Source organism: Odocoileus virginianus, chromosome 15 (genome assembly GCF_023699985.2).
Source record: "Odocoileus virginianus isolate 20LAN1187 ecotype Illinois chromosome 15, Ovbor_1.2, whole genome shotgun sequence".
Lineage (NCBI taxonomy): Eukaryota > Metazoa > Chordata > Mammalia > Artiodactyla > Cervidae > Odocoileus > Odocoileus virginianus.
In genome coordinates, this window is record NC_069688.1 from 28,765,269 (window position 1) to 28,789,087 (window position 23,819).

Consider the following 23,819-nt stretch of genomic DNA (forward strand, 5'->3'; position numbering starts at 1 on the left):
AAGACTAGAGATCTCTTCAAGAAAATTAAATATACCAAGGGAACATTTCATGCAAAGATGGGCACAATAAAGGACAGAAATGGTATGGACCTAACAGAAGCAGAAGATATTAAGAAGAGGTGGCAAGAATACACAGAAGAACTGTACAAAAAATATCTTCGTGTCCCAGATAACCATGATGGTGTGATCACTCACCTAGAGCCAAACATCCTGAAATGTAAAGTCAGGTGGACCTTAGGAGGCTTCACTATGAACAAAGCTAGTGGAGATGATAGAATTCCAGTTGAGCTATTTCAAAAAAGTGCTACACTCAATATGCCAGCAAATTTGGAAAACTCAGCAGTGGCCACAGGACTGGAAAAGGTCAGTTTTCATTCCAATCCCAAAGAAAGGCAATGCAAAAGAATGCTCAGACTACCGCACAATTGCACTCATCTCACACACTAGTAAAAAGATGCTTAAAATTCTCCAAGCCAGGCTTCAGCAATACGTGAATGATGAACTTCCAGATGTTCAAGCTGGTTTTAGAAAAGGCAGAGGAACCAAAGATCAAATTGCCAATGTCCTCTGTATCATCGATGAAGCAAGAGAGTTCCAGAATAACATCTATTTCTGCTTTATTGGCTATGCCAAAGCCTTTGACTGTGTCGATCATAAAAAAACTGTGGAAAATTCTGAAAGAGATGGGAATATCAGACCACCTGACCTAACTCTTGAGACACCTGTATGCAGGTCAGGAAGCAACAGTTAGAACTGGACATGGAACAACAGACTGGTTCCAAATAGGAAAAGGAGTACGTCAAGGCTGTATATTGTCACGCTGCTTATTTAACTTATATGCAGAGTACATCATGAGAAACACTGGGCTGGAGGAAGCACAAGCTGTAATCATGATTGCTGGGAGAAATATCAATAACCTCAGATATGCAGATGACACCACCCTTATGGCAGAAAGTGAAGAACTAAAGAGCCTCTTGATGAAAGTGAAAGAGGAGAGTGAAAAAGTTGGCTTAAAGTTCAACATTCAGAAAACTAAGATCATGGTGTCCAGTCCCATCGCTTCATGACAAATAGATGGGGAAACAGTGGAAACAGTGGCTGACTATTTTTCTGGGCTCCAAAATAACTGCAGGTGGTGGGTTGCAGCCATGAAATTAAACGACACTTACTCCTTGGAAGGAAAGTTATGACCAACCTAGATAGCATATTAAAAAGCAGAGACATTACTTTGCCAACAAAGGCCCATCTAGTCAAGGCTATGGTTTTTCTAGTGGTCATGTATGGATGTGAGAGTTGGACTATAAGAAAAGCTGAGTGCAGAAGAATTGATGCTTTTAAACTGTGGTGCTGGAGAAGACTCTTGAGAGTCCTTGGACTGCAAGGAGATCCAACCAGTCCATCCTAAAGGAGATCAGTCCTGGGTGTTCATTGGAAGGACTGATGCTGAAGCTGAAGCTCCAGTACTTTGGCCACCTGATGCAAAGAGGTGACTAATTTGAAAAGACCCTGATGCTGGGAAAGATTGAGGGCAGGAGGAGAAGGGGACGATAGAGGATGAGATGGTTGGATGGCATCACCGACTCGATGGACATGGGTTTGGGTAGTCTCTGGGAGTTGGTGATGGATAGGGAGGCCTGGCATGCTGCGGTTCATGAGATCACAAAGAGTCAGACACAACTGAGTGACTGAACTGAACTGAACTGAAGATCAGATTCAGCACTAATTATCATGAAACTCACCAATGAGATGCAACTGAAGATCAAGTGACAAAAGAGAAAGAGGATCAAATTGTGTTTGATGAGGAACAGTATATTTAGATAATTACAAAGTAGTTTACCACAAAATTATTAATATTGAAGGAGAAAAAATAACTTTACGATGGAGAAGACTGACTAGATACCCCTTACTCAAATGAGTAAAATAATATTCCAGTAAGGTTACAAGTTAAAAGTTTGCCAAAATTTTTGATAGGATGCAGTAAGAAGAACAAGAGCTTCACCACTGTGTTATTCCTGCCAGTTACACATATCCTGAATCTAATGAGACAAATACAAACTAAATCCTGCAAAATAACTTATTTATAATCATTAAAATTTTCTAGTTAATGAAATTTAGTGGAAGCCTGAAAAAATTTTCGAGAGTAATACTAAAGAGACAGGCCAACTAAATGCAATATATGAGTCTGGGCTGATCATTTTCTTATGAATGGCTTGACTGGGACAACTGTCAAAACAGAAAGGAGACTCAATATTAGACAGCCAGGTAGTAATGAGTCAGTGTTAATTTCCTGATTTTTATGATTATATTTGAATATACTGAATATATGTTTGTGGGAAATACTAGAGGATTTGGGGGAGACATTGCATTGTGTTGGCAGCTATTCTCAAATGGTTTGGGAAATAAATTGTTTTTATTGTCATTTTAACTTTTCTATAATTTTTGAGATTGTTAAAAAAAATACAAAATAAGAGGAAAAGATCCCTAAGTTAGGTAATCCTCTTTTTCTTGGCGAATTGCAAAGTTAAAAAGCTCATTTATACCATTGTAAAAATTGTGGTCAACTATTCAGTCTATTTGTGTTGATTTCTGTTATTAACAGCATAATATCTTATTTTCTATTTGAGATTTATTTTCCCTAATTATGCATTTTGTTTTTCACTCTATGAATTTGGTAAAGTCCTCAGTATTAAAATAAAGATTCCCAGAAATGAAAATAAGTTCTTAGAGAAATTTATAAATGTCTACCTGCCTTTAAAAATGGAGTAAATTGTCATGAAATTTATAAGGGAAAGAAACTATACAGAGCACTCCTGTGCAGAAACTCAAAATGGTTGCATATGTTTATCTGTTAAGAGGTCTATGATAAACAGCAGCTATATGTTCAAACTTACATGCAACCGTTTAAATCACATTTCGTATCAGTCCATGTAACTGGACAATTCAGGAAGTAAATTAAACAATTCTTACTTTCAATACTTTCTAAGGTCAACACTTAGAATAATGAAAAACTTATCTTTCACTCTAAGAAACCTGGGTGGTTATTAGTTAAAACAGATGTGTTGTCCTATTGGCCTGCACCTGGTTATAAATAGCAATGTGACTTGAGAACACCCTGGACACAGAGTGGACTTTCTAAATATAGCTTTTCCTTTCCACAAAGGCGTTTTACAAGAATGCTACCTTTGTGAAAATGTAGCCTTTAAAGAGGATACAGACACTAAAGTCAGTGACTTTTAGACATAAAAAAGATTTGAAATATTTTCTTAGCCTGGGAACTCACATTTTAGAGGCATAGAAACTGAAGTCCAATGAAATTAAATATTTCGCCCAGCATCAAATGGCAGACAAGTAATAATGACAGCACTCAAGCCTCTATCTTCTGAATCCATTGAATGCAGCATATAATAGTTTGCAATAACTGCTTATTGTCATTGCCCTCAACACCACATTCCTTCTGTGCCTTAGCGCTCCTGCATATTTAAGAGGGATGATAATATTATCAGCAAGCATTAGTTACAAATAATTTTTTTTTAATTTTGCTGTTTTGTAATTCATTTTTGAAAAATTGTATTTCTGTGTTAAAAATGTGTGAGGACAGTTTCCTTCATTCTTGAAACACCTCTCCCCACATTTACCGTCTTTTATTGTTAAATTATTGTGTAGCAGTAAGTACAAAAACACATATAGTAGAGGAGATAAGTGTCAGAGGCAACAAAGAGTGTGTGGCGAGGATGGGAGGCAGGGGGAGGTTAGAGCTGTCACACCTTAAAGGGAGATGGGAAGAGGGGGGAGAGAAGCAAAATTTATTTGTTTGAAAAAATATAATGGCAAATTAGTGTCTAAACTTAATACAATACATTTTCCTTAATTTAAGTCCCAGGTTAACTTCCATTGTTTGCATTGCCACAGACAAGAAAATAAACAAAGCAAAAGAGATTTTTGTGTACCATAATTTTACATTCATTTCATAAAGATTTCTATAAGACTGTAAAAATAAATTTAAAAAACAATAGTCTTATCTTTATTTTACCTGCTTCCTTGCACTTTAATAAGTTGGTAAATGACATTTAAATTCAATAGTTACGATTAATTCTGTTCTACAGTTTTAAATATGCTGGTGATTATGTGTGTGTGTACATGCATGCGTACCTTTACAGCCAGTAAAGTAAAGATTTTGATCAAATAATTATTATCATCTAGACTAAAATCAGATATGATAGAGGGACCAGCCATTGGTGAGTTTAAAAATTACCCTGGGTGATTAATACATGTAGCAGGACTGCAGGTCTCTCTTTAGATGAAGCTCTTAACTGCAAGTATAACTAAAAATGGCTCTAATTTCATATCTGAAATCTGCTTTATTTAGAGTTCTTTGGCTTGTTCTGTTTCTATAGTCTTTGTTGTGCTATAAAAATATCAGAATTGTGAATTAATGAACTGATATGTAAAAGTGAAATACTGGAAGATAAGATAAACATGAAGTCCTCTAACTGTCATGCAAATAAGTTTGGTTGACACAAAATTGGAAATTAGATAAAGACATTACATGAATGCTCAGTCACTTCAGACATGTCCAGCTCTTTGTGCTCTGTGCACTGTAGCCTGCCAGGCTCCGCTGTGATGGGATTTCCCAGGCAAGAATACTGGAGTGGGATGCGGTGCCCTCCTTCAGGGGATCTTTCCAACCCAGGAATCGAACCCACATCTCCTGCGGCTCCCACATTGCAGGCGGAGTCTTTACCCCTGAGCCACCAGGGAAGCCAAGGAAAAGACAATAATAAATCATAATGCTGAAATTAAAATCTATAACTTACATCAGTACAAAAGAAATCCTAATTGGTACCACAAGGTAATGAATTCAGTACTTTTCATTTGTTAAATATGTGCCTAGTACCCTGCACCGTGCATATAAAACTTCGGAAATTTGGAGGACAAACAAGAAAAACAGAAGCTCTCTACCCTCTAGTTATTTATACTGTAGTCAATTAAAGTTCTCTACTTTGAGATTTTTTCTAATTCTTCATTTCATTGTAATATCTTCATCGGTTTTCTTTGTTAAAATCAATCTTTAGCACTTTAAGTAGTTTCTTCAATGTTCCTGTTAATGAAATACAGTCATAATAGTAACTTCTAATGCTAATAATATAGTTGATAGGAGAAATGCTCAAAATTGATTAGAAAGTTGATTTTGATAATCTACAAAATGTCGTGAGGTTTCCCAGGTAACGACTTCTCTCCTATGCAAAAATGCACTTAATATTTATCATCTAAGCTTATAAAAACTGTCTTACTTTACTCATATACAAGTTTTACAACATTCTTTAATTCATATTTTCAGGTAGTTTATTCAGTTATTTCTCTGGAAACTGTTGATTTATATATATTATATAAATATTAATATTTATTTTTCAGTAGTTTGTTAAAAAATGGCTTTTTTAACTGCTTAAATTTGTTTAATTTATATTGTCCTTCAGCATTTCCTTTTCTCACTGAAGCCTTTCCTACTGATTTCAAAATGCCTGAAAAATCTGGAAATTAAAGTAAATGTATGAAAAATTTTCAAGATAACATGTAATGATGGTAGATAAGAGTATTAAACATTGTGCTGAAGATCACTCCATTAATAAAGAGATTAATCAATAACACTAACATTCAGACATATAATAAAAAGGAAAAATATTAATCATAATACTGAAAACAATGACATTTTCAATAAAGGGAGCTATTGAATATTGTATAGGAAACTAGTATCTGCAAAGCAGATAAATTGGCAGTGATTATGCATATATTTAAAATATGTTGAAACACAGTCATAAAAACAGTTTTCTTTTCAGCGGAAAAGAGACATATTGAAGTATTCAAGCACTACTTCAACTGGAATAGACAGACACCATGCAGAAAGTACATGATTGTAAAAGAGCAGATATTAGCATTTGTGTGAATATGTGTGCTTTTATATGCATTTTCATTCATTCAGAAAGGAAAAGAATGAAAACTTTATTTTATTTTTTTCCATTTATTTTTATTAGTTGGAGGCTAATTACTTTACAATATTGTAGTGGTTTTTGCCATACATTGACATGCATCAGCCGGGGCTGGTGCACTGGGATAACTTTATTTTAAATGTGGCATTATGATAAGCTGAAGTTCCATTCTTAGACTTTTACTGCTGTTCCTTTGTGTGTGTTCAGTCGCTCAGTATTGTCTGACTCTTTGCAACCCTATGGACTGTAAGCCACCAGGTCCTCAGTTTGTGGAATTTTCCAAGCAAGAATCCAGAGCAGGTTGCCATTTCCTACTCCGGGGGATCTTCTCAACCCAAGGATAGAACCCCTGTCTCTTGAGCCTCCTGCATTGGCAGGCAGACTTCAGTATTCACCAAAGAATACTATACTGTCATTTATCAAATTAGAAATTTGGAAGCAATCCTAGGATTCTCATTATAGAGTCACCTGCCTTCATGCTCCCCACTCAGTAAGAATCCCTGACTTTCTTATATGGGAAAGCTCTTTCCAATGCACACCTGCTCTGTCACTCTCCAGGGCCAGCATCTCTGCCTCAGCATCCTAGTGAAGTCATTTCTATTTCAATGTGTGCAGGGCCATCTTTAAACCTTTCTCAGTCCTAGGTAATTGCACTTTTAGAAGCTTCACCCTAAATGTTATCAAATGCATTAAAATATGCTGGAGAAAAACATGGTCCCAAAGGATAAATGCACCCCAGTATTCATTGCCACCCTGTTTACAATAGCCAAGGCATGGAATCAACCTAAATGCTCATCAACAGAGGAATGGTTAAGAAGATATCACACACGCACACACTCACATGCACACACACACACACACACACATATATACAATGGAATATTAGCCATTAAAAAGAATGAAATAATGCCATTATGGATAGATCTAGGGACTGTCATAGTGAGTGAAGTAAGACAGAGAAGGAGCAGTATAACATCCCTTAAAAGTGAAATCTAAAAAGAAATGATACAAATGAACTTTAAAAGCATTAAGAGACTCACAGACTTAAGAGAATGAACTTGTGGTTGCTGGGGGTGGGGTACTATATGGGGAAGGATAGTTAGGGAGTCTCAGATGGACATATACACACTGCTGTATTTTAAATGGATAACCAGCGAGGACATACTGTATAGCACATGGAACTCTGCTCAGGGTTATGAAGCGACCTGGATGGGAGGAGAGTTTGAGGGAGAATGGAGAATGTGGTTTTGATGTGAATAACTCCAGGGCCCCATTCTGACATCAGTACTATCACTCACTGTGTAAGATACGGGCAAGTCCGATTAACCTCTCTGCTTTAGTTTCTTCATCTGTAATATGCAAGTAATATTACTTGTCACTTGCCAACCTGCAGTACTTCTTCAGCTAATTGACTATCTCAGCAGGGATGTCTCAAAGATCAGCTAATAAATGATTTATAAACCTATTGAAATATTAAATGATGTCGATAACCTTAACAAAAGGACAGAATAAATCATTCCATGTGTTAATAAAGTGAAATTAGAATAGATTACTTGGAATTCTGGAATGTTTTTTGCTGCTCTTATTTTTAAGAATCTTGTCATAATTAAGAATACACAGAAGAAAAAGTGTGTTAGAGGAAATAACAGTTCATCTCTATATTGATGAAAAGTATTGTGAGACAAGAAAATGAAATAAATAAGAAGTAAAGTGCTTTCTGAGCTGCTTTTACCATTGACAATGGTATAACATTGACAAATTTACTTTAACGATTAAGATCTAGAGTAAGATAATTAAATAAATCTACAATGTGCTTTTGGCAGATGTAAGAACAATATACAAAATCTTGTGCCAAGCATTCTGAGGGACTCAAAAATAAAAGACTCAGAGTTCAAAGAATATATAAGAAGAAGGGCACCAAGAAGATATTTAATGCTTACATGTGTGTGTTGTTACTTCAGTCCATAGTGCCAAATAAATATTATAGTAAAATTATTCACTATATAATACCTGGAGATGAGGAGGTGGTGTGGCTTATAAACTAGGCTTGAAAGATGAGGAGGATTTTGTCATTGGGAGAGATCACTTCAGGTTGAGAAGATAGCTTGAGAAGACCAGTAAGAGAACACGAGAGATATTGCAAGTGTTTACTGTGATCTAACTTTGTATGCTTGGGAGAGGTAGTATAAGAGAAAAAAGAAAGTAAATTAGGTTGGCTTCAAATTTCAGAAGGCCATGCAAAAATCCTAAAACTATATTTTGTGGGTTCCTAGGAACTACTGAAGATTTTTGAGTATTTTATGTTTTAGAAAGTTAATTTTGGTGATAGTGTAAAGGGTGAGTTGGAGAAGAATAAGTTTAGATAACTAAGTAGTTAGCCTGTAATTGCAGTAGTTGAGAGAGAAGATAAAGGGAGTGACCAGAGAAAGATGGAAATGAAGAATATTTAAGAAACATTGAATGGATAGAATTAAAATAAGGAAGTTTGAGAATTGATTGAATGGGAAGAACTAGTGAGATGGAAGTTCAGTTCAGTTCAGTCGCTCAGTCGTGTCCAACTCTTTGCGATCCCATGGACTGTAGCCTGCCAGGCTCTTCTGTCTGTGGAATTTTCTAGGCTAGGATACTGGAGTGGTTGACATTCTCTTCTTCAGGGAATCTTCCCAACCCAGGGACTAAACCCAGGTCTTCTGCATTGCAAGGAGATTCTTTACTGTCTGAGCCAAAATGATAAGGATAATAAACAGCTTTGGGAGTAGAGGTAGAGATGTAGCAAAGCAAAATGAATGAATTTGAGTTTTTAAGGACATCCATGGGGGAATATCCAATAGGCAGTAAAAATTCCCAAGCTACTCTTTAAAAAAATATCTTGCCCCCATTATAGATATCATAGCCATCTGTACACAGTTCAAAATTAAGACAATTGGGACAAATGGAATTAGCAAAGAGATATAAAGAACAAAAAAGAGAATAACTACTACTTAATAGATAAGGGAGGGAAAGAGCAAGAAGAAATATCAGGAGATTATGAGGGAATCAAGAGTACAATCACAATCAAAGCCAAGGGAGAAAGAAGTTCCAAGGAGAGAGGAATAACACTGTAAAATGTTATATGTAATTTAATATAGATGATTATTATGAAAAGCCCATTGAATTTTGTGATTAATCTGTGATTTTTTGATTAGTTCTGGTAAGTTGATAGATATGTAAGTTAAACTTCAGAGGAATTAAAGCAATGTAAAGAAGAGATTCTCAACCCCTGGGCCACAGACTAGACTAGACCACTAGACTAGGCCACTAGTAGCAGTCTGTGACCCGTTTGGAGCCAGGCGGCACAGCCCCTCCCCAAAGCTCGTGTTACCAAGGTGACCGTAACCAAAATGAGATTATGGAGTAGACTGGACATAAGCAATGTGCTTTAGGTATCACTGTCTCCTATCACCCCCAGGTGGGACAGTCTACCTGTAGAAGAACAAGCCCAGGGCTACCACTGATTCTGCATCATGATGAGTTTTATAATTCTTTCATTATATATTACAATGTAATAATAATAGAAATAAAGTGCATAATAATAGTTATGCACTTGAATCATACTGAAACCATCTCTCCCCCTAACCCCCACACTGGTCTATGGAAAAATTGTCTTCCACAAAACCAAAAAGGTGCCAAAAAGGTTGGGTACTGCTAATGTAAAGGATGCAGGAAAATTAGTATCTAACTCTTGTAAGTTTATGAATAAATGAAAGTAAAAGGTGAGTGTTGTAAGAACATTCAGAGTTAAAAGATGAAATATATTTTATAACAGGTAAAATGTAAGCAATTTTATAGGCTTTGGAGAAGGAGAGAAAAGGCAGGAGGGCACGGGAGGATTGAAAGAACAATAATAGAGGCACTAGTCGAGTATTCATGTTGGCAAGAGGACTCAGATAAAGACACGGTAGTTTTGATGTGATGATAAAGAAAGAGAAACTGAAGGAATTTATGTAGGAGGACCTTGACATTCTCTATAAAGTCAATAGGCAAGATTTTCAATGGAGAGTAAGAAGATGAAATAAAACTTAAGAAGTGCAAAACAATACATTGCTGTTTTTAGGATGGTAAGCAGGTCAGCTAGAAAGGAGCAAAGAAGTTCATGAGTAGCTTGTTCATGTTGCCTAATTAGATACTATAAATGTTTTCTCAAGCAAGGTAGCCGGTGTTTCTGGCTTTGTAACATTTTTAGGCTCAGATTTCTCATTACAAAGTTTTGATTTATTAGGTACTGTGGAAAGAAAACAAAAAGGATTTGCATCTGGCTGAAAGAAGAGAGAAGAAGTTAAGTAATAATACAATGAACTAGGTCATGAATTTACAAAAACAATATGAAGATATGCCCACATCATTTAAGGAAATATATATATAATCTTAAATGAAGGCATAAGGATCACAATTGACTGGAGATCAGAGATGATTTGATGAATAGAGGGAAAACAGAATAATCGTTAGTATCAAATGTTGGAAGTTCTTGGAGAATTTTTATTATATACTGAAGATCAGGGACTATGTGAAGAACTCCCCCTGACAAATGTAGATGGGTTATTATTTCTAGTAGCATTAGTCAAAACGTTACTGTGAAAAACCATCAAAGACTAGCTGTTTTTTCCTCATGTTAGGCAAAATTCATTCTGCGAATACTTTGTCATTAAAAAAAAGTCAGTGCCTTGGATTTAGAACAAAAGAGGGTTTGACTTGGCAGCATTAATGTGTGTCGGCATCATTGTGTGTTAAAACTCAGTATATGAGATTGCTTTTTTAAAGTGTGCTTTTGATAGGACACTATTCAAACTCTTATAACAATAAGGGTCCCATTATAGTAAATGGTATTCCAGAGAATGCAGTATCATAATCTAGTGCAAGAATTATAATTATGCTTTAGCAGAGGAGACTTTTGTGGAAATTTTCAAATTGTTGCTATTAATAGAGTGCTGTTCTTGATTTCTTTACTGTCACTCACTCCAAAGTGTCACTGGGAAATAAGCCAATTCAAGAAAAAGGGGAAATTAAAGTAGCCTCAAGTTCTGGCACCCTGTTCTGAGCTCCTGAGACTTAGTTTGAAACACTCTGATATGTGAGACTGGGGGGTTGTTTTTAGAAAAAGTTACTAGATTCCTCTTAAGCCTGAATTAGATAAATAAGTAATATCCTTATACAGGAAAAGAAAAAAAGATAATGCTTAGCATGGAAATAGCTGATATTTCCAAAGTATTTTAGGAATCAAAAACTTGCTTAGTTAAGTTCTTTACTAAAGGGTTCCCTCTGTAATCTGTAGTGTTGGCTGGACAGCCTTCTGTTACTGTGTAGATCGGCAGTTATCAAAATTTGGTCCCCCAATTTCCACATGTCCCACAAACCCTTTCAGTCATTCCCTGAGATACTTCCAGTGGATTCACAAGTTCAAAATAATGTTCATACTAATACTGATGCTATTTGCCTTTTTCACTTAACTGACTGATGTTCGTTCACAGTAATGGTGCAGAACCATAGTGAGGAAAACTGCTGACACCTTAGCATGGATTGAGTCAGCAGCAGCAAACTCTGCTAGTGACCCTGGTATTCTTCACCACCACACACTCAGAGTTAATATTTTTAAAATGCAAGATTTACCTAAGAATGTACATGATCAAACAGTAAAGATATATTAACATTAAAAATATATACAGTCTCCACCCTTAAGTAGAGGTCTTTTTAATATTCTACGTGATGAACTGGTATATCACTGAAGCAGGTACCAACCGCATGCTGGTTGTCTTAAGTAAAGTACTTGTATGACTGCTTGGGTCAAGAGCTGAATTTGCAACTTTCTCATGAATCACCATTTTTACTTGAAAGACCTGACAAGCAAACTGTGGATTTTCAAACTTGGGTATTTGGCAGAGACTTTCTTGAAAATGAACAGAGTGAACTTGTCACTTCAAAAGAGGCAAAATCCAACTGTATCTGTTGCCAATGATAAAAGCTGAGCTTTCAAACAAAAATTACAATTTTGGAAAATGTGTTAGCTGCTCCTGTGAACTTGTCAGTTTCCCAATTCTTAAAAACTTTTTTGATGAGATAGATGGCATTACTAACAAATGAAATATTGTATAATGACCTATGGTACCATCTGGAAATTTTGCAGTGAACCAATATTTTTCCAAATGATATTTTTTTAAAACATATGTGGTCAAAAGATCCATTTAAAGTGCAAAGTAGACAATAGATTTTAATAAAGCAATATGGGAAGCATATTGATAGGTTTTTAGATTCCCCATTGCAAAATTTAAAAATCAACAATTATCTGAAAAAACTATTAAAGTTCTCCTCACTTTTCCAACTAAGAAATCTGTGTGATGCCAGATTCTCCTCATATACTTCAACTAAAACAACATATTGAGACAGATTGAATGCAGAAGCAGATATGAGAAACCAGATGTCTTTTATTAAGCCAGACATTTGCGAAACTAAGCCAGAGAATTTCAAAATGTAAAATAATGCCATTCTTGTCACTTTTTTTCTGGCTTTGGAAAATATATTTTATTTCACTAAAAAAATATTTATGGAAACATGTAATGGACTTGTTATTTATATTTTAAGTCAATTAATAAATATTTAAAATGTTCAGTCTTAATTTCTCATATAGTAAATATCAGCAGATATAACCATATATACAAAATCTCATTGGTGGTCTCAATAATTTTTGAGAATATAATGGATATCTGAGACCAAAATGTTTCAGAAACACTAAGGTATAGACCAAACCCTAAGCACATAGTAAACTACTCAAGGACTTTTAACAAATATAATGTTATTTTATAAAGTAACAATTGGGAAGTCATGGAATTGCATTTATAAATGATATATAGGAACTATTTTCCTTCTGTTTTAAAAGCAATCATACCATTTATATTAGAAGACTTCAGTGCCTGTGATGACATTCTCTCCATTCTTTCTTCCAAGTCTGTGAGTCTCATTTCATGTGTCCCCATTTACAGGAGTAAAATTAGCATGTTATCCAGTCACCATTTGGCTCATGACTCAATGTCACTATAAAAATCATTTAAGCAGCTTCATAGACCCAACTTCTCTTAGGATACATCTGTGTGGACGCTTTAATTTGTTTAATATTGGAGACGTAAGTACAATCTATTTAAATCTATCAATTCTACTAGGATGAAATCTTCTGGTTTCTTCTCTCAGTTTGTGTAAATGCTATTTAAAAGGATAAAGGGCATGAATAAGGGAAAATCCAACCTGAATTATCTCACTTTAGAAATCCATTAGACAAGCAAAGTAAAATTTAGAATACCAATATACTGTCTCCTTTGTTAAAAAGGGAGAGTGAGACTTTTTTAAGAGGGGGGAGAAGAAAACAAGATTATTTCTTAGTCATGAGTTTTGATTGGATTTTTAGATATCAATATTTAGAGATATGCTTTAAAATTTAATCTAATTTTAAATAGTACAATACTTAAATAATAAAATGTCTTTTCCTTTCTCTAATCAGACTTTGGATATTAGTATAAATAACTTGTGTATAACTAGAAAAAAGCATATTATATTTTTCTAGATATTAACAAAAAGAATATTATCTTTTCTAGACATGACAAAATACTATGATTTTTGTCATGTCTAGAAAATTCTAATTATAGCAACATAAACAGGAAGCTCTAATGGAATCAAAGCCCCCCTTTGGTAAATTTTCCAAATTTTCTTCTGATTAGTTTATTTTATATAAGGCCAGAATATGTGCTAATTGCTACTCTATTAAACTTCTACCAGCTGCCGACACTTATTAGATATTTTTTGTTGTCATTTTTGGGTGAATATCTGTCAGACAAAACATTTGGCAACAGTTTCCCCAGAATGTCTAAGCAAACAAGAAGTCATTATACAGTGATTATAATGCTGTAAAAGTTATTTCCAGTCTCTGGTAGTCATATTAATAAATGTAAGAGCTGTGTCTAAATGTTTAGTTGGACGTGGAAAAGATAGCTGCTATGCATGTAAAAATGACTGTTTTGAGCACCTAATGGGAACTCACTAAGGAAGTGTAATCATGGAAAGAGGAAAAAAAAGATCCAGTTTATAGCATCTATATGTCTTATTTCAAAATGTAATTATATTCTTCCTTCATGTATTTACATAGGCATTATTTGTCAGCTGTTGTTCTTTTAGTGAAAAATAAGTTTATTGTCTAGAGAAAGCAAATGTAAGAAGAGTGGTATACTACTTTACAATAATAACTATTATATTAATGATTATAATGAGTGCCATAATTGAATGCCCAGTACTTAGTTTCTGAGGTTTATAACTGGATGCACATCAGTCTAGCAAATATATTTCATAAATGCTTAAGGAGAAAAGAAGTTTACAGAGGTACTCTCTTACAAGTCTCATTATTGTCTTTACTCAATCCAGTTGAAAACTAGGCATACACATTTCAAAGGTGAACACAATATACGTGTATCAATATATCTCTCATAACCCTGTTTCTTCTTCCATGAGCTCATTTTTTTAGGAGTACCTTAATGAAAATTCAAATTAAGTCATTGGCTCCCCTCTTACAAGTAGAATTACCACCCTCCCTAGGAATTAACATCCCCAGATATATAAATCATAGCACAGTACACCTTTTAATTCATATCTTCTCATGGAAAATGTTACCACTTTTTTCTGTCTCACTCTGATATTTCAAATCTTGTTAAATCTGTTATCAGCAATGTGAATTAGAAGCAAACTCCCACATATATGAGTATTATTATGACAGTCTATATTTGAAAAAATGATAGTGACAAAAAACAAGGAACTTTATTGCAGAATACAGTACTCTTTATGCAAAACTCACAGACCTAGGTTTAAGTCATAGTTCTGTGCCCCATTTAGCAGTCACTTAACATCCCTGAAACTTACTTTCATCAATTAAAAAAATAACATAGCCTTGTTATTAGATGAGAAATAATAGCAGTTGTACTATTTTTAAAGCCTATGTTTTAAAAAGTCATAAAGAGACTAAGAATGAAAGACAATAACAATGGATGTGAGATTAATTTATTCCTGTAACTCTTTTTAACAGATATATTTGCTGGATATAAGAAGGTCAATGACTGATTCTTAATTTCCACAGCATGTGTCCTTATTTCAAAACATGACCATAGAAAGATATCTGTAAAGATATCCAATTATAAATCTTTAAAGCAACATAGAAACTAAGTACTATGTTTGTTAATGGTGGTGAAGTAAGTAATGAAAATATTGTTATATTTAATGGTACTGAATTACTTCAAGGTCAAAAACCATCCAAATTCGTACCTAACCCATAGACAGGCAACCTGGTAGAACAGAAAGAGTGGACTGGGAATTTGCAGACCTTCATTCCAAATAATTAATTATGTGAAAATTGGCAAGTTACTTGAACTCTCTGGTCCTCAAATTCTTCATCTATAAAACTTTCCAGAGTTTTAGAATTTGGTAATTTAGTGTAGGGCTTCCCTGGTAGCTCAGACAGTAAAGAATCTGCCTGCAGTGCAGAAGACCTAGGTTCCATCGGAAGCAGGGATGTGCTCTGTGGCTACTGATGAAAGGCTATCAATATATTTCTTCCTCATTGTTCAGTTCTTTTCAACATACTTTTATTCAGCACTTACAATGTGCTAACGGCTCTATTAGGAATACTTTGCTGTTAAAATATTAACAAAATGCAGTTCCTGTCTTGTCAGAACTTGTGATCTGTCTAGAAGGTGAGTCAACCATAATGCTAGTTAGAATTTTAGTGCTCTTACAGGCACAGATCAGGGCCTGTGGGAATGCTAACTGATGAGATAGGGGAAAGAAGACAAAGAGAAGATGGGATTTGGCTGAATTTTGATGGCTAAATCCATTTCAATAGGCAAGTTTGGGGATTTTCCTGGTGGTCCAGTGGTCAAGATTATGCTCCCAATGCAGGGGGCATGGGTTCAATCCCTGGTCAGGATGATTAAGACCATGCATGCTGCTCTCTCCCCACCAAAAAAAAAAAAAAAAAAAAAAACAAGCAGACTAACAGACTTGAACAAATGCACCATCAGAGAAGATCTGGGAAGATATATGTATTATTCTGTAACATACAAAGTGTGAGAGTGAGTGGTTAAAGTTAGTGCACCAGCAGTGGGTTCTTCCCAGGTTATGGGAAAACTCAGCACTAATCCTGGTGAGAGTTTTTCTTGTGTCTTACAGAGAATAATTATGAGTGACATCAAATAAAAACCAACGTGACTTGGCAAATGATTAGACATGGATATTAAGTAAAGAAATAACTAAAAAATTGGGGTAACAAAAAGTCAGACATGACTGAGCAACTAAGCGCAGCATAGCACATGGTCAACATGGTGTATTAATGATTCAGATTTTCTCTATTTGTGTTTTAATTATTGTCTAACTTTTTTTTGTTGAATTTGAAACGTTTCCAAAACCAACTGGAAGTCCCCTATTCAGCAGCCAGTTCCTCTTGTGTGTGAGGAGACTGGGAGAACGTTCTGTATAGGAGATGCATACTTTTGTATTATCCATAGTGAGAAATTAGAAGCATTGAAATTAGATGAGTTATTCAAGTCAGTAAGTAAGCAAGGTCGATGACTGATTCTAAATCTCCACAAAATGTGCCCTTATTTCTAAAGATGACCCTAGAAAGGGAGATCGTAAAGAACATAAAGGTCAAATGGGATGGAAGCAGGACAATAAGATATCATGAAAGCTAAGTAAAGTGACAGTTGTTGTTTTCTTTCTTTTTTAATCAGCACTTTCCCACCATGTGCCAAACACTGTGTTAGGCTCTTGAGATACATAATCCAAGTAAATTTTCATGATCATCTTGGGAACTAAGTATATTATCATATCTATAAATAAAGAACTGGGTACAGAGGGATTAGACACGACATAACAAGTAAATGGAAACTCTAGAATCAAATACAGATACACCTGATTCCTATTTTGCCCCTGTACCTTTTAATTTGTCCTAGGGGAGAGTTTCAAGGACACTGTAACTAGCAGTATCATGTCACAGAGAGCTCAAAAAGGATGGACCCTGAGAAGAAACTTTAAGCAGTTATTTAATGTTAAAACAGATCATTTAGTGATTTGTAAGAAAGTAGTCTCTGTAAAAAAAAAAAATCCTATACAAAGGCCATAGAAAAATTCTAAAGGTTGGTTCAAGAAAAATGAGAAAGTAAAGGTAGCTGAACCCTTCTGAGAAGTTTAATGAAGGAAAGAGAAGGTAGTGCAAAGATGTATGAAGGTTGAGGAAAGGGTATTGAGTTGAATGGTTGGTTCAGTTTTTTAAGTAAGGTAACACTTGAACAGGCTTATAGACTTCAAGAAGAAATCCAGAGGAGAAACAAGACACAAATTACTGAGGAAAAAAAAAATGGATTCAGCAAGATCCTATCGGAGGTAATAAGAAATAAAATCAATTTGTCGTTGTTCAGTCACTGAGTCGTGTCTGACTCTATGACTGCATGGACTGTAGCACTCCAGGTTCCTCTGTCCTCCAATCTCTCCTGGAGTTTGCTCAAATTCGTGACCCTCGAGTCAGCGATGCCATCCAACCATATCATGCTCTGTTACCCTCTTCTCCTCCTGCCTTCAATCTTTCCCAGCATCAGGGTCTTTTCCAATGAGTCAGTTTTTCACATCAGGTGACCAAAGTATTGGAGCTTTGGCTTCAGCATCAGTCCTTCCAGTGACTATTCAGGTTTGATTTCCTTTAGGATTGACTTGTTTTGTCTCCTTGAAGTTCAAGGGACTCTCAGAGGCTCCTCCAGCATCACCATTTGAAAGTATCCATTCTTTAGTGCTCAGCCTTGTTTATGTTCCAGCTCTCTCTTCTGTGCATGACTACCAGAAAAACCATAGCTTTGACTACACAGATCTTTGTCAGCAAAGTGATGTCTCTCCTTTTTAATATGCTGTCTAGGTTTGTCATAGCTTTCCTTCCAAGGAGCAAACATCTTTTAATTTCATAGAATCAGTAGCATGCCTTAAAAAAGAAAGCAGCTAATTTATCTAGAAAAAAAAGTAGCGATTTGCAGAGAAATATATTTGAGATAGGAAGAAATTTAAGAACTTGTAACAGATATCCTAATCTTTTCCAAGAAGAAAGATTCAGAGTTGTCTCTTAAGGCAGGTAGTATCTGGTTGTGTGGAGCAGAAAGGGTTTGAAATGCTTTCCACAGAGAGCAGCATAGTGAAGAGTCAACTACAGTGAAACAAAAGGATTTCTCTACAACTCATAATGTGTACAAATAATTGAGTAAAAAATGTTTAGTTGAGCCAATTGGCACAGTTTTGTGGCTTTTTCTGGTAACACTCAGCCACCAAGTAATGAGATCAAAGATAGTGCACTGTGCTATTTTCCGGGTGGTGTAGAGCAAACACATTTCTTGATGCTAATAAGACGCTACATGAAGTGGTGGGCAATTGATCCACACTGGGCTAAGAGGAAACTAAAAGGAAAAAAAGGTTAAAGAAATTAAAGATATGACCAGTGTGAAGAATAGCTTCACTGAGAATAAGAGGAAAAGAAAAAAAAAAATACATGGTAATTGTCACAGAAGGGAATTCCAAATTCAAGATTCTAGAAATGATAGAGTTTTGAATGATCATTTTTTTTAAACTCTCACTTAAAGTGTCATTAATGATTATGTCGTCCAGCTGTCCTGCTTTACTTACTAGAAAATGGAAGGTCAGAAGGTCAAGTGATTTTTTTGACTGTCACTCCATGACCCAATGGCAAAACCAGAACTAAACCTAGGATCTTCTGAGAAGCATTTGGAGATTTTATTAAATCTACATGAAATCACATTGCCATAAAAAAGAATGGTAAATATAGTCAAGTGATTGGAAACCAATGTTATCCATACTATAGTCACAGTAAAGCGTGCATTATTCATATATTACCTATTTCAGCTTTTCCTCTGTGCTTTTTCCTCTTTCAGCTTGCTCTTACAGGAGAGTATAAAAGATTTCCCCAGATTAAATTAATAGCTCTCTAGTTACACACTGGAAGAAGAACTAAGTCTTAAGGAAGGTGCTTGACTGCCATCCTGAATTACACTGTAAATGGCATCAGGTTTTTTCAGAGTGACACTGTGCATGTCCATGATGGGTTCCACAATTTTAGCTTCTTCTACATTTCATATATTTTGAAAAGTTTCCTTTCTCTTGATTATTGGTTATGGGTTTTTAATTTTAAACTGTGGTCAAATGGAATTTGAATCTCTAGGAGTAGGAGAGAAATTGTGTTATTTTAAATTTCTGTTTAAACAAAATTAATCCAATAGAAATTCATTATTCATATCTTAATATTCATCTGCCATTGACCTTCAGGAAAAGATGTGTTTTTAACATAGGAAATGAACTTAAAGACTTACGTTTGGTGATCTTTTGTAATTACATGTATCTCATATTCTACCTTGAAAATATTTCTTCATTAAATGTTTAAGTATGTGTGTTACCTGGCTAAGAAAGGCAATCCCAAAGAGTGCTCTAACTACCGCACAATTGCACTCATCTCACATGCTAGTAAAGTAATTCTCAAAATTCTCCAAGCCAGGCTTCAGCAGTATGTGAACCATGAATCTCCAGATGTTCAAGCTGGCTTTAGAAAAGGCAGAGGAACCAGAGATCAAATTGCCAATATCCGCTGGATCATCAAAAAAGCAAGAGAATTCCAAAAAAACATCTATTTCTGCTTTACTGACTACACCAAAGCCTTCGACTGTGTGAATCACAATAAACTGTGGAAAATTCTGAAAGAGATGGGAATACCAGACCACCTGACCTGCCTCTTGAGAAACCTGTATGCAGATCAGGAAGCAACAATTGGAACTGGATATGGAACAACAGACTGGTTCCAAATAGGAAAAGGAGTAGGTCAAGGCTGTATATTGTCACACTGCTTATTTAACTTATATGCAGAGTACATCATGAGAAACACTGGGCTGGAAGAAGCACAAGCTGTAATCAAGATTGCCGGGAGAAATATCAATAATCTCAGATATGCAGATGACACCACCCTTATGGCAGAGAGTGAAGAGAAACTAAAAAGCCTCTTGATGAAAGTGAAAGAGGAGAGTGAAAGAGTTGGCTTAAACTTAACATTCAGAAAACTAAGATCATGGCATCTGGTCCCATCACCTCATGGGAAATAGATGGGGAGACAGTGGAAACAGTGTCAGACTTTATTTTGGGGGGCTCCAAAATCACTGCAGATGGTGACTACAGCCATGAAATTAAAAGACACTCCTTGGAAGGAAAGTTATGACCAACCTAGCTAGCAGATTAAAAAGCAGAGACATTACTTTGCCAACAAAGGTCCGTCTGGTCAAGGCTATGGTTTTTCCAGTGGTCATGTATGGATGTGAGAGTTGGACTGTGAAGGAAGCTGAGTGCCGAAGAATTGATGCTTTTGAACTGTAGTCTTGGAGAAGACTCTTGAGAGTCCCTTGGACTGGAGGGAGATCCAACCAGTCCATCCTGAAGGAGATCAGTCCTGGGTGTTCTTCGGAAGGACTGATGCTGAAGCTGAAACTCCAATACTTTGACCACCTCATGTGAAGAGTTGACTCACTGGAAAAGACCCTGATGCTGGGAGGGATTGGGGGCAGGAGGAGAAGGGGACAACAGAGGATGAGATGGCTGGATGGCATCACCGACTTGATGGGCATGAGTTTGAGCAAACTCTGGGAGTTTGTGATGGACAGGGAGGCCTGGCGTGCTGCGATTCATGGGGTCGCAAAGTCGGACACGACTGAGCGAATGAACTGAACTGAACTGAACTGATGTGTGCTAACATGTCTGTTTGGGAAAACTCACTTTCATTGACTCCTTTTTAAATTTGAAGATTTTGTTTAAAAAATTCAATCAAGAAAGATTATTATTCCTCTCAAGGAATGACTTACCAAGGGGGCAACGAGGGAGCTGTCCTCCTGCACTGGGTGGGAGAAGTATTTGATCATTGGCATAGTTTAGAATTGCTGGTGCATGGTGATAATGAAAAGCAAACTGGATTTTGGCCAGTCTCATTATTGTTCTTAGATTCTCTGCAAACAACACCCTTGCTTACTGCTTACCTCTAGGATGGAACCCTTCCACTCCACCCCCACTACCTTGGTATGCTACTGATCTCAGGTTCTCTCTGGAATTGAAGACTGCCTAAAATGATATTAGAGAAGGAGAATTTTATGATCTAAACCAGGTGTCCACAAACTGTGTGCTCAGTTGCTCATTGTGTCCAACTGTTTGTGACCCCATGGACTGTAGCACACCAGGCTCCTCTTTCCATGGGATTTTCCAGGCAAGAGTACTGGAGTGGGGTGCCATTTCCTACCCCAGGGGCCACAAACTATGGCATGCAGGCCAAATATGGCTGTATGCCTATTTTTCTAAATACACTTTATTACTTTTATTTAATATATTCTCTCTGACTGCTTTTGCACTACAACCACAGAGTTGAGTAGTTGGATAAAGACTATATACTCTCACACCTAGAATACTTACTGTCAGGCTCTTCACAGAAAACATCTGTGTTCCCTGACTATTAGTAATCAAAGTATTACTTGCTTTGTGGACATGTAAGCAAGACAGTTATTTCACATTCAGATTATAGGCCAGTAATTTAACAAGTGTTTTTATTAAGTGTTTACCGTTGGCCACCATTACATTTACCTATCAATTTTTCTCTTTTTTGTAGCCCCTGCTATGTGGATATTTGTTAGCAATGACTGATGTGGAAACTACATATGCAGATTTTATTGCTTCAGGAAGAACGGGTAGAAGAAATGCAATACATGATATCCTGGTTTCCTCTGCAAGTGGCAACAGCAATGAATTAGCCTTGAAATTAGCAGGTCTTGATATCAACAAGACAGGTGAGTTGTTTGACATCTCTCTGTGCAAACGGAGTGATTTGCAGCATTTCACTAAGTAGGATTAAGGCATGAATAAAACACCTTTGGAAGTAACCCGATAGAGTCATGCTGCTGCTGCTAAGTCATGTCAGTCGTGTCTGACTCCGTGCGACCCCATAGACGGCAGCCCACCAGTCTCCTCCGTCCCTGGGATTCTCCAGGCAAGAACACTGGAGTAGGTTGCCATTTCCTTCTCCAATGCATGAAAGTGAAAGTGAAGTCGCTCAGTCGGGTCCGACTCTTAGCGACCCCATGGACTGTAGCCTACCAGGCTCCTCTGTCCGTGGGAGTTTCCAGGCAGGAGTACTGGAGTGGGTTGCCAGTGCCTTCTCCAGAGAAAGTCATAAACAGTCTTATATATGTAAGGTAAAAGGCGGGTACTAATCTCTTAATCACTCCCACTCTGCTTTACAGTGTTTCCTACTCAGATGCAGAGACCTTAATCTGATTTTATTAATGCAATCAATGAAACACATGAGTTTTTAAAAAAATCCTCATCTCTATAAAAGCTCTGAAATATCTTATGAAGAACATTTAACAAAGCTGGAGCTAGGACAATACTGGCCATCTCTAACATTTAACAACATTAGATGTTTAACAAGATACATAGGTGAGTCTAACAGACCTCAATTTCCAGAACCATTTCAAAACAAAAGGGTCTTGAGGACCAGTTTTGTTGAGAATGGTAGTAAAATAGTTGGTTATATAAATAAGTCTTAGGTAAGAAGTTCTTTTAGTTTTCCTCGAATCATAGACTGAGTTTGAAAGGCTGTCTTATTATTGGGCCCCAAAGTCCTACCCACCAAATCTAACTTTACCAATGAAAAAGTAAAACAAGTTTGACATGTCAAAATACTTCTGAATCCCCTGATAGTTCTTCCATCCATAGCTTTTGCAAGTATCAAAGCTGAATCTATTTCTCTGGGAAAAAAAAAAAAACAACACTTGTGCAAACAATCTTTAAATATAAAAAGCAGTTCATGATTAAGGAACCACATGTTATACATATGAAAAACACTGATCAATTTCTGACTTGTGATAACAACTTGATATTGTTGTTGTAACTTCTATGCTACTAGAATTTTTATGCAAAGCCTTCCAGTTACAGTATTGGAAAACTGAGTCAGAGTATACATATATGAATGAAATAGCTCAGCAACCTTATCTTAAAATTCTTAGGGACAGAACTTTATTCAGTGATTACAGATCAGCAAGTTATTGGTCTTTTCAAATTCAGGTTGAAAATAAAACCATAACAATCACTTATGTGGAGCATACAGACTGAAGTATATTTTAGTTTTCATTGCTTCTCTATCAGTACTACTGGGAGTTAATTTTCAAAATTAACTGCTAACTCTGAGAAAACCTATAGGGAATCATTCCAATTTGGTGGCATAAAGAAGTAGATATGTTTTTTCCAGCAATCTTTGAGAATTTGCTAATCTTTTCCATTAAATTTGTATTCTGTATAAATATTCTATTTTAAATAATTTACATTAATTTAGCCACCCTTAACATAAGGATATTTTTATTCATAGTGTAGTTTAATTTATTTTTGTCATTGTTGTTTTCGCTGAAGTTAAGACCCATTAGCCACAAGACTTTTCTTATACCAGAGATTATAGTCTCAATATAATCTATATAGATTATGTTAAAATTTAAATAAATTTAAATTTTATATTAATACATAAATATATTTATATTTGATGTTAATATACTGTAATTGAATATTAATAATTTAAAATAACTCAGAAATATTTATGCTTCCAGATGTTAAAGTATGTCTACATGTTAATTGCATTTCAGTGGGCTCTGAAAGAATTTTGTTTCTCTAAAAAATCACAGAGTCCAGACTAAGGCAAAATATAAATAGCAC

General features: G+C 35.8%; 1 protein-coding gene across 3 annotated transcripts in view; it reads left to right on the plus strand.

Annotated features, from left to right (window-relative positions):
• The window catches only part of PKIA (cAMP-dependent protein kinase inhibitor alpha), a 95,769-nt gene that overhangs the window by 66,373 nt on the left and 5,577 nt on the right, over positions 1 to 23,819 (plus strand). For 2 of the 3 annotated variants that reach the window (XM_070477199.1, XM_070477200.1), the window contains one exon: positions 21,727 to 21,904. In XM_070477199.1, the coding sequence (XP_070333300.1) occupies positions 21,727 to 21,904 (178 nt within the window). Of the gene's footprint in view, positions 1 to 13,042; positions 13,135 to 21,726; positions 21,905 to 23,819 lie in introns of those variants that run through there. The other variant, XM_070477202.1, reaches the window with a different exon arrangement.